The sequence below is a fragment of the Lepus europaeus genome, chromosome 16 (assembly GCF_033115175.1).
Source record: "Lepus europaeus isolate LE1 chromosome 16, mLepTim1.pri, whole genome shotgun sequence".
Lineage (NCBI taxonomy): Eukaryota > Metazoa > Chordata > Mammalia > Lagomorpha > Leporidae > Lepus > Lepus europaeus.
The window spans coordinates 73,774,430-73,786,474 of NC_084842.1; the positions used below are offsets into that span (position 1 = coordinate 73,774,430).

The 12,045-nt window shown below is 40.0% G+C and overlaps 1 protein-coding gene across 4 annotated transcripts in view; it reads right to left on the bottom strand.

The window, feature by feature from the left end:
• The window catches only part of LOC133775314 (cytosolic beta-glucosidase), a 267,883-nt gene that overhangs the window by 51,077 nt on the left and 204,761 nt on the right, over window positions 1–12,045 (bottom strand). For all 4 annotated transcript variants that reach the window (XM_062213553.1, XM_062213552.1, XM_062213555.1 and 1 more), the window contains one exon: window positions 11,751–11,874. In XM_062213553.1, coding sequence (XP_062069537.1) covers window positions 11,751–11,874 — 124 coding nt within the window. The remainder of the gene's footprint in view (window positions 1–11,750; window positions 11,875–12,045) is intronic.

Here is a 12,045-nt window from a genome sequence, read left to right on the forward strand (position 1 = left end):
GCGCCAGCACACGGGGTTCTAGTCCCGGTCGGGGCGCCGGATTCTGTCCTGGTTGCCCCTCTTCCAGGCCAGCTCTGCTGTGGCCTGGGAGTGCAATGGAGGATAGCCCAAGTGCTTGGGCCCTGCACCCCATGGGAGACCAGGAGAAGCACCTGGCTCCTGGCTTCAGATCAGCACGGTGCGCCGGCCGCAGCACGCCGGCCACGGTGGCCATTGAAGGGTGAACCAACGGCAAAGGAAGACCTTTCTCTCTGTCTCTCTCTCTCTCTCACTGTCCACTCTTCCTGTCAAAAAATTAAAAAATAAAAATAATTTAAAAAAGAAACTGGCCAGCTTCTCATTCAAAGGATTGGCAACATATTCTGAACATATTTAGAAGAAAAATACTTTCAAAAAACTAAGGCAATATGACTTCAGCCACATGAAAAATAACCTACTCATTCAGTGTTCACTGAAAACACAGATTCATTCACTCATCTTTTTGTGAAGAGCTAATTTTTGCATTATTCCACTCATTTTCAACTGTAAAACATTTGTTTTGAATATAACTCATAAAAGGGCACCATCCTTTAAAAGTATTGAAGATTCTGGGCTGGACTGAAATCTGTTAGAGAGAGATGAGAACAGGGACCATTTCAGCAGCAGGTGCCATCCATTCCCCCTCCCATACTACTTCCATTACCCGCTGTTTCGTCCTCAGATCACTACTCTTCACCTGAAACCCTTCTGGTTTCCTGTTCCCCGTCTCTCACCAGCACCAGCTAAAATTCTCCAGGGTTCAAATGCCTTTTCTTCCTTCCTTCATCATGCTTTCATTTATCACTAAAGCAAAAATGATCCCTGCACTGGACTTTCACAAACAAGGAGGAAGACGAGGAGGAACTTGAGGATGGTGCACGACAGCCTCAAGCCATGACACTGTTTCATTAGCTCATCTCATTCACACCCAGAAGCCTGTGCTGAGGATGAAGAGCCTGTCCAAAGACCTGGGTGACCCTCCCCCAGCTCTGCACACAGCATCGCAGGTAAGTCTGAAGAATCACTTTCTAGTGCTACAGAGTCTGTTTTCATCTGTAGCATCAAGCTGATGCTTTCATTGTATTGAAGAAAATACTACCTAAACAGTATGTTGGGATAAAAGCAGCCCTGATTGGAATGAACTCTGTGCTCAGAAATCATAACTTAAAAAGGAAAAAGGGAAGAAATCCACCAGACTTTCCCCATTTAAGGTTGCTACACAGAATTGTGGCAGTGGGAGTTCTGAAAATGCTACAACTTCACCCCTCCTAATTCAGGATCTTGCTCAGAGGTAAAGGTGTGATGCGCAAAGTAAATTTATGGAAAGTTAAAGTTACTGTACTGTTAACTGAATTAGATTGTGCATTTATGGCGAAGTTTGGAAAATCATACTTACCTGTCTTACAACTTGATATATTAGGTGGTGCTCACCATGACTGTTTTTTTTTTTTTTTTTTTTTTTGAAAGGTGATTTTGCGACTGGTGATTGCAACTGCGATGGAGTTGTCTCACTGGGGATTTTACACAAATACTTGCCACTGATTCGTTCTCCCAACTTCCTTTCTGAGGTTTTATGTCTCAACAGTAACTACATTAAACTTGAATCTGAGGTGCCCTTCTAACTGTATGAACTCCAAGGGATAGCTTTCTCAAAGGAAGAAAAGTGAGGGGAGGCTAATTTTTAATGACTGACTAGAAAACACACAGATTGAAGGTCAAAAAAGGTTACCTGGAGCATAAATCAATATCAACAGAAACAGCGCAGTGACATGCAAGATCTAATTTTATGTTCATATAACAAAGCTGTTAAAATTCAAATTAAATAACTGAATAAGAAGAACCTAGAAAGTTTTTTTAAAGGCCATTAATTATAATTCCTTAGACTTAATTTTAGAGCTTAAGTAATTATCAAGTGTTCTAATAAAATGTGATCCATGACACACCTCTCTAGAAAGAATATTTAGAGGGTCACGAAATTCTACAGCTGTCCAAATCCCAAATATCAATTAGTTCAACCTGTTCATGTTTTCCAAATGAAGAAACTGAGGCACAAAGAAGTTAGAAACAATCATAATAAACAGAAATTCTATCAAATTATTGTCATGTCAAGCACAAATTTAATATCAAAAGAATAAAAACCCATGTGTGATAATAATGCTTAAGAATTTTTCTTACACCAACAAAAGCAATCCACCACTTCTTTAAAAATAAAAAAGTACAATGGTGCTATAAATCTAATATTTTATTGAAATTCCCAGAAGTAATTCAGTTTTCCTGCTGACCCAGACACAAATCACCATATCACTCATTAAACATTTACTGAGCACTTACTGAATACCAAGGACAGAGCTCAAAACTCCAACATTTCACTCTAGCCAGAATTTTGTCTTTCAAAAACGGTGAATAAAATCTTTACATGCACTGTTTTGGCCTATGTGTGCTTATATCTTTTAATAACTTCCATTTTCTCAGGAAAATGGTTTTCTTCCTTCCATTCAGGGATTATAATGGGTATCCTCTTCAAGAATCAAAGTGTCTCTCAAGTTCAATCTATTTAACTGTCTTGCTCAACGAGTACTTAATTGTGACAAGCCTGTAGTAAAGCAGGAATACCATAAAGCAGTTATAGCACCAATTTTTAATGTTTATGTACATAATATTGCTGGCTTTCTTCTACATGGTATCAGACTCGCTACTGCAAAAACAAGACACAATGTTGTTAACCAGTAATTCACAAAATTGTGAGTCCGTGAAAGTTGGCAGAAGCAATATGTACATCATTATAGAGCAGTTGAGCAACATGGGCAGTGTTGAAGTTATGAAAATGTAAAATAAGAGATGGAGAGGAAGGCCACAGGATGGTGAGACCAATACCATTTAGGGTATGACAGCACCAGTCCAGAAACTCATTTCTTTTTTTTACTCTGAGTTAATCCCCACTGATGAACTCACAAGATCTTCATTTACAAAACATAATGTCAATGTATTAATGTTTAATGTGGAAAATCTCTTTCCAAGCACTGGAAAATGCATATTAGTTTTGTTGAGCAAGAATGGCTAACACCTAGCAATCCATTTCTTTCCATTCTTTCCATGAGCCCTCAGGGGTCCAGTGGAATCTTTTTTAACTCTTTTATCCAGGAAACTTGCCAGACACATTAGAATGAAATCTATTGGCCTCAATCCAAAGCAGTGCCCTTTCACTCATGATAAGAAGCCATGTGGAGGTCGGCACCATGGCTCAACAAGCTAATCCTCTGCCTAGCAGCGCTGGCACACTGGGTTCTAGTCCTATTTGGGGCGCCGGATTCTGTCCCAGTTCCCCTCTTCCAGGCCAGCTCTCTGCTGTGGCCCGGGAGTGCAGTGGAGGATGGCCCAAGTGCATGGGCCCTGCACCCCATGGGAGACCAGGAGAAGCACCTGGCTCCTGGCTTCGGATCAGTGTGGTGCGCCAGCCGCAGCGTGCAGCCGTGGCGGCCATTGAAGGGTGAACCAACGGAAAAGGAAGACCTTTCTCTCTGTCTCTCTCTCTCACTGTCCACTCTGCCTGTCTAAAAAATAAAAAATAAAAAAAGAAGCCATGTAGAAATCAGATTATTTTGCAGATCAGGCTATAAGAGCTATGCTAGACAGATGTTTAAGGACCACTTCATCTACACCCTGGGGGGAAGTAGATAAATTCACCTTTCCTCATTCCAGTAGTCAACTGTGTATTCCAATAGGGCTCTCTTCTAGAACCATTTTCAAAAATCATTATTAAATCCCTCCTCTATTTTCCCCCTTTGTCTAGTTTCTACTCAGTCTACTCTCATATTGAAAAATATTTCATTCAGATAAATTATACTTTATATTGTTTATGTTATATGTCTCTTTTAGAATCATAAAACTGAGCTTCAGTTTCCTGCTATTTCACAAAATAAGACAAAAAGATTGTTATTAAAATGGAGAGTCAGTATAGAATCATTTGAATTAATAGAAAATGGATTTATAGTGTTTCTTAAATCTACAGGGCTTGGGTTGGTGGGGAACCTTGAGAAATTATCTCTCTGAGAGGTGGAACTCTAAAAAGAAGCTCAAGAGGATGTCCCTCAGTTGGAACACTGCATAGGTATTAGAAAGCTAAGACAGAGAGAATAGAGAATGGCTTCCAATCAGCACAAAAACCAATTCTTGAATGTGTGATTGAGCTGCTTCTCACATGGACAACTCCATAAAATCTATTCCCATGATGCAGGTGCACCGGGTTCCTATGTTCCCAAGAGGATAGGTCTTCCAAAAGTCCTATGTTTCTAATCTTGTCAATGTGTGCCTCCCTGAGACAATGTGGGCAAGTACCTCAGCAAGAACACATGTATGCTGGAAAAAAAGTGGGGGGGGGGGGGAGACAAACTCTTATACCTTGAAACAACATGGATGGAGCTAAAGGTCATTGTTTTAAGTGAAATAAACCAGACTTAGAAAGACAAATATCATATACTTATATGTAATGTAGCAAATAAAAACATTGATTTCCTAGAATTTAAGGGTAGAATGATGGCTGCTAATAGTAGTCCCATTTCAGAGGTGAGGAACTTCACACTCAGAGTCCTAATGGTCACCTACCCAAAGGCCCAGAACAACATAGAACTCTTCTCCCAACCTCTTCGCTGAACCCTGAAAATTTTCTACTTACACGCTTTCTATTCTCCATGCTTCAAGAGGAAATGAAGGGCAAAATGTAAGTTTGCTATGGAGTGGAAGTGAGAAAAAAAAATTAGAGAGGGAGGTCATCTTGCTTTTTTCTACTACGGTTAGCTCCATAATCTATGGCTGAACTTATGTGTGCTCTAAGTGTATGGTTCGTCAAACACAAATACTGGAAATTATTTTCTTCATGACTTCTGAAATTCCACAAATAGAATTACCATATGAAATCCCACTAGTGAGAGCATATATTCAATGAAAATTAGATCAATTACTATGTTGAAGAGATGAGTGCATTCCTATATTCACTGCAGCATTAATCATAATATCTAGATATAGAAACAACCCAAGTGTCTATCAACAGATGAATGAATAAGGAAAATGTTGCATGTATACAATGGGATACTACTCAGTCTTACAAAGGAAGACAATGCTGTCATCTGCAACAACATAGGGGGCTCTGAAGGACATTCTGTTAAGTAAAATAAATAAGGCACAGAAAGACAACTGCTGCATGATCTCACTTATATGTGGAATCTAAAAACTTGATGTTATGAAAGTAGAAAGTAGAACAAGCGTTACCAGGGGCTGGTAGATGGGAGGGGTCATAGAGATGTGGATCAAAGGATACAAAAGCACACTTACATGAAACAAGTTCAAGAGCTCTATTGTTCAGCATGGTGACTATAGTTCATAAATATATGTGTATATTTATATATATATATATATTCTTGAAAATAGCTACAAAAGTAGATCTTCAGTGTTTTCCCCACAAATAAAATGGTATGTTAAATAATGAATGTTATCTCAATTTAGCTACCCCAGAATGTACACAATAAGTAGACACAATTTTTACTTGTCAATGTAAAAAAAAAAGAAAGAAAACAAAAAAGCTAGCACCCTCACAGTTCCTGTGCACAGCCTTGGACTCTCTTCCTTCTCTGGTCTGACCTGGCTCCTCTTTTGGTAGCAGGAGCCAGTGCAGCTGGTAGCAGCCTTGCAAGCAATACCAAGTCAGTCCAACATCCAAGGCCAGCTACACCCAAAGCCAAACAAGCATATGTCATGTGGACCCTCTGTGAGCACAGAGATGAACTGCTTCCTAGGGCCAAGGTGACAAAGGTCTCCTTTGAGAAGCAATAAAATAATATTTGTGGAGTGGGAATCCACACACAAGTCTTTGAGTCTCTCTTCTGAGCTTCCAATGGATTTTTAATTGGCTAGAGTTTCTCAAAGGTCAGTGTATTAATTTTTGAGATCTTTCCTTAATTCACAGGGATTCTCCATGCACATTTAGAAAAGCACAGGTGCTTAACACATTTTGTCCAGTTAAATGGGCCTCTGTGATCTGAAATTGGCATAGGCAGGTGGCTGCCAGGTCTTCACTAGTTTGGGAAATGGATGTATTTCTTCTTTACTGGCTCTCCACAGGAAGGGGGAGGGCGATGCTGACAGACAACAGCAGGGTGATTCTGCACTCAGCATCTTGTCTTGGTGGTACATCCAAGCTGCAAGATTTATAACCTTCTTGTTACAATGTATCAGCTTCAACACTTCCAGTGAAGTCTTCAATAACTTCGATGACATCTTGCTGAGGGGTTTTGTCATTAAAAGCCTAAAGCTGGTCATTAACAATCCTTCTCTGCGATCATCTACCGCTGTGCCAACTCAGGCATGGATCTCACTAAAAGTTGGGCAGCCTAAGAAACTTTCCAGAAGGCTGCTGCTTCATTTTTTTTCCTGTGTGGAGTATATTTCTTTAGGGAAAGAAAATACAGCTCCCAATCATTTAATCATTTATTTCCCATTATCTATGGATCAACCCTTCTCTGATAGACACAGCCAAATTCAACAAGCACATGTAGAACACTAGTTTGTAATAGGTAGGGTACTTGTGGTTGAAAAAGTAATATGAAAAAAATGCAGTTTCAGCCCTCAGGAAATTCTTGATACCCCCAAAAGTTAGCCATCATTCACAGAATCGAACTGTTTGGCTAGTTCACTTTTCACCACCCTTTAAAGGACAAATGTTCTTATTATCCCCATTTTAGAGAATGCATGACAGAACCATGCCTATGTAAGGATTTTCCCAAAGCTACTGAGCTCTTAAGTGAGAAAGCAAGGTCTCAAATCCACGTCCGACTTCAGGGGCAATCATGTACTCCAAATGACAGGACTGGGCCAGGAAGAAGGCGAAGGGTAGGGAATCCCAGGCTGAAGATGGCATGCAGCAAACTGAAGCAGACTCATGGGGGTACATATGAGGAATAGGTTGAGACAGGCTGGAACCCCCTTTCAGAAGAATCTGGGCCCTGGGTGGAGTACCGCCAATGGGGAGCCACCTCCCCTGGCTTCACAAACTTCTTCACCTCCATAAGAACCCTTATGATAGAGCTAGCCATTTGTTTACAGGTGAATACAAACTTAGCCAATGGCTCTGGTGTGTCAAGGGCTGGTATAAATGTTAGGAATATAATGAAGACTCATACCACATGAAAAAATCTTATCAGTTTGATCACCACTGAATCCTAAATTTTGATAAAGATTCATGTGGCAGAGCAATTCCTCGCTCCTTGACAGCTGTTTCTGCTGTCAACAATTTGATTTTTCACCTAATCTGCTAACCTCTCAGATGGAAACACTGATTGGAGTTGCTGCTTCTCCTCCAGAGATGCAGACTGGAAATAGCCACCAGGCCAGTGTTACGACACCCATTCAGGGTCCTCAAAAACAATGATAGAGAAATTCAGAAATGGGGAAACATTCTGCTATACTTTAGAGAGCAAGGAAAGAATAGAAAAATAGCAAGACTGGGAATGGCATTTTTTTTTAAATAAGAATTAACTTGGAGGGGATAGGCATATTTTTAGAATGTACACTTTATAATAATAACAATAATTGTTACCATTTGTTAAAAGCCCTACTATATACCGGGCAATCATTAGGGGGTGTTTATATAGTAACTGATTCAATGGAATCTAATGGAAAATCTAAAGGAAAGAAAAAGGAAAGGAAAGAAAATCTAAAGGAAAGAACTATCCCCATTTTCACAGACAAACAAACCGAGGCTTAAAGAGGCTGCACAGTAAGACAATGACCCCTATTGAATAATTTGAAGAGCTTAAATGCAACCAGAATTATGCTTTTGCACATTTCTGGTGTTGCATTACTCTCATCTCTATCTACCTTAATTAAAATATAACCCATCTAAGGGGGTTTAAATACAATTAAACAATGCAATGATTAAAAAGGCACACTAGCGGACTTCTCTTTCTCAAAATGACACTTTTCCTCTCTTTTTTTTTCTCCTTTCCCAAAAGGAAACAGAAACATTAGCTTACTTTTTACTGCTCAATTAATTACTGTGGGATTTTACCTGAAGAGACCAGTAAGACTTCCAGGCAGACATCATTGATCCAACTATAGTGTCATTATGTGCCTGTCTACATGTGTGATGTTGGAAGAAGACTTTGTTCGTGGGAATCACAAAGCCATCATCCATCTGACTCCCTGGGTCGTGGTGGGCTCACACCTGCAGTGCTTCCACAATTGTCTTCCTTGGCTGGCATGATTTTTAATCGCTCATAAGGTGTTTCTTACTACTGAAGTTCTTGCCAACCAGCACCATCAGGACTACTTAGAGGAGCATCAGGAAATTGGTTAGTGAGTTCAGCTCTGCTCTTCCGATGAGAAGTGGGATACAAGGTGTCTGAGCTTTGACTAAGGTCAGAGAATCCATTGGCTCTTCCAGAGTTGGCATGAGGCACTTTCATAGACATCATACAAGCCCAGAACACTAAACATAAGGAAAAGCTTGTGTGTAAAAAATCAAACAAGCACTTTGACTCCAAAAGTCCTGAATTCACAGGTCATATACAGCTAACACCAGAATAAGTGATAAAAATGACGACAAATGTATTCTGCCTTGTTCTGAAAAACATTGTTTAGTAACTTTGTACTCTTGAGTAAATGACTTCATATCCTTGGAACTCAATAGGAGTACTGATTTCCAACCATGGTTTTGAGAATAAAATGAGATGACAGTATCAATTAAAAAACTTTCTGTTCCAAGTGATAAAATCCCAATCAGAATAAGGATAAGCACAGGAGCACTTTATTGTAAGTAAAAGTAATGTCTCCCAAGAATATAGATGCAGCTAGATGTGAGGCCATTAGCAGTGAGGGCACTGAATCAAAAGTGGAGTGGGACACAAACCAGCATCCATGTGTGATGCTGGTGTTGCAGGCAAGGGCCCAACCCTCTATGCCACAATGCTGGCCCCGTGTGGGAAACCTGGAAGCAGACATCCAAGTGCCATCTAGAAGGCCTCCCTGTTTCCTGTCTCCATTTCCCTCTGCTCATTCTTGTCTCCATTCTCACTGCTCCTAAGTTTATATGGTAGAACCAAGTCATCAATGGCCTACACAGTTACATTTCCCTCCACCCAGACTAAGAGACACACTAATTGATCCAAGTTCTCAATCTCAAGGAAGAATTGACCCAGCTCATGCCATTTGCCTATATCTGGGTCAATCAATCAATTACCAGCAAGGAACAGTGTTTCATCCTACTTGCTTGTCTCTGTCTGTGGTAGGCATGCGGATAGAAGATGGGCATTTCATAGATGAAAGCGAATTGGTTACTAGGAAAGAGAATTTCACCACAGAAGAAATAAGTAGGTTCTACTACAATAATAAACGAAAAAGAGCCATCACTGCATTCCAATTCAGAATAAAACATTTATGTATAGAATTTTGGTCAGGGTGTATATTTCTACACATTTTAAAAGGTTATATTTGTTTAAAAAGCAAAACAAAAGTAGTAGTATGTGCTCCTTATAATGAATATAGTCTATTGCTAAAGTTCAGAAGTAGACAAATGCCATAACAATGTTTTAAATGTGTAATACTTTTTCCACTGAGTACTTGAAAGATTCAATATAAATTCAACAAATGGGAAACTAGAATTTTAGGGGGCCAGTGCTGTGGCAGAACAGGTTAAACTGCTGCCTGCAATGTTGGTATCCTACATGGGCACTGGTTTGATCCCAGCTGTTCCACTTCCCATACAGCTCCCTGATAATGCACTTGGAAAGGCCGCGGGGTTTGGCCCAAGTGCTTGGGCCCCTGCACGTACATGGGAGACCTGGAAAAAGCTCCGGGCTCCTGGCTTCAGCCTGGCCCAGCCCCAACTGTTGCAGTCATTTGGGGAGTGAACCAGCAGATGGAGGATCTCTCTCTCTCTCTCCGTCTCTCTCTCTCTCCTTGGCTCTCTCTGTCTCTATCTCATCCTCTCTTCCCCTAGCCCTATAACTCTGCCTTTCAAATAAATAAATGTTAAAAAAAATTAAGGAACTAAAGTACATATGATTCCACAATGTACAATGATCCAACTTATAATTTTTAATTTTATGACAGTGAAAAAGTGGTACACATTCCAGAAACTCTACTTCAAACGTTGAATTTTGGTCTTTTCCTGGGCTAGGAATTTGTGGTCCTACACTCTGTCATGATACTGGCAGCAACAGCCATGGCTCCCAGTGAGCCATGGACCCACAACTCACACTCCACAGCAGACTATGTCATATGCTGTGATATTCAGTAAGTTAGGAGGATTTAAGGTATTTTTAACTTATGATATTTTCTGTTTAGGATAGATTTATTGGGACATTACCCCCATTGTAAGTCAAGGAGCATCTGCAGTTGAAACTATTTCCAAAAGCAAGAAAATGCCCTCATGTGATTAGCACTGAAGAGCACCAAGCTGGGAATGAAAAAAAAGCCAATTTCTATTTTTCTCTTTTTTTCCCCAAAATACAGAGAACAATTTTAGACGAGTCATTTGCACTCCCTGAATCCATCCATAAATCTGCCTGATGGTAATTAGCCTCCCTGTCCTTCAAGATAGAGCCTGAGAACATCCATGGACTGCCAATGAACAGGATTCATGCACAGGGGAAAATGCAGGGGAATCAGAAACCCAGACGTCTCTCTAATCAGAAGGTGAATCCCCACCGAAAGAAGAATCCATTCAGTGTATAAAAAGTAGAATTATTTTGCTTGGGTCAAACTATAGGCATCCAATTGTTCTCTATCAGGCTAAGTGAAGAATTCAATCGGTGTATCTCAAGTTTCAAGAAAAGACCATTTTGTTCACTTTCCAGAATTCCCTCTGACTGCTTCCAGTTTAATACTGAATAATTTTGGAAAGAACCTTTCGGTTTGAATGATAAGAGATAAGTGTCACTATCATTGTAAAAGCAAAAAAGAAAGAGGAAATTGAAAACCTCATTTTGCATTGGATTTTGCTGTCACCATATGATTGGTTTATAGAGAGGTGGAATTAAATTTAGTAAGCACCAATGTTCTAAGAGTTGGCTAAAGCAAGGGGCGTGCAAACTGGTCCAGAAATGTGTGTTACCACTTAGGGATGGTTCCTTCACATTCATTTTCAGTATAAAAAGAATTCCAGGAAGGGAAGAGAGTTATCATAACAGTAATAGTGTCAGGAAACACAATTCACATGTTCTGTATGACAGAAAAAAAGGAAAATGACTTCTCACTGGGCTGCTCGGCAAAGCTTAAATGAAACAAACATTGACAGAGGACCCATGCCATTTTGAAGTTGATTGTACGAATGGTGAAATTCGGGTCCTTTAGAAGTCCTTTCAATTTGTTTCTTGGTAGATAGGACATTAAAATATGCAAATAAGCATGCTATAGTTGATCAGGGCTAATCTTTTTGTAATAACTCATGTTCTCTCCCAACAGCCTCCACTCCTTCTATCTGTGTCACCTTCACCCTGGAGTCAGAATACTGAAAACAGTTGCTTTTTACTTGAGTCAATTTCAGGAGGTTGAACCCGGGCCAAAATCCTCGCCTTCCTCCTTCCTGAACACTTTTTCTCCCCTGTCCTAATTACATGACTTTACACTGATTTACATGAATTTCAGCTTTCAAAACCATTGGTCTTTGCTGAATGCAAATAGGCACATGAGAAAATTATATTAAGTTTGCACAATTGATCTTTCATCATTTCAAATGGTACCTTTGCACAGCTCCTGCAATGTCTGTCTGAAACACTCCCAGCGCTGAGTGTCATCAAGAGATGGGGGGTCACGCTGGGGGAATCCATTCTCAGTGATGTAAATTACAGGGTTATTATACGTATCCTAGAACAAAAGAGCAGAAGTTTTATTCCAAACAGATGTTTAAAGAAAAAAGAGCTCATAAAATCAGGTGCATTACCCTCTATCTTCTCTAAGCTACAACCCCAAAACTAGTTTCCATCAAATTGCACTGACCCTATTAACTTAATTTTCCATGCACTGACCTTTTATGAC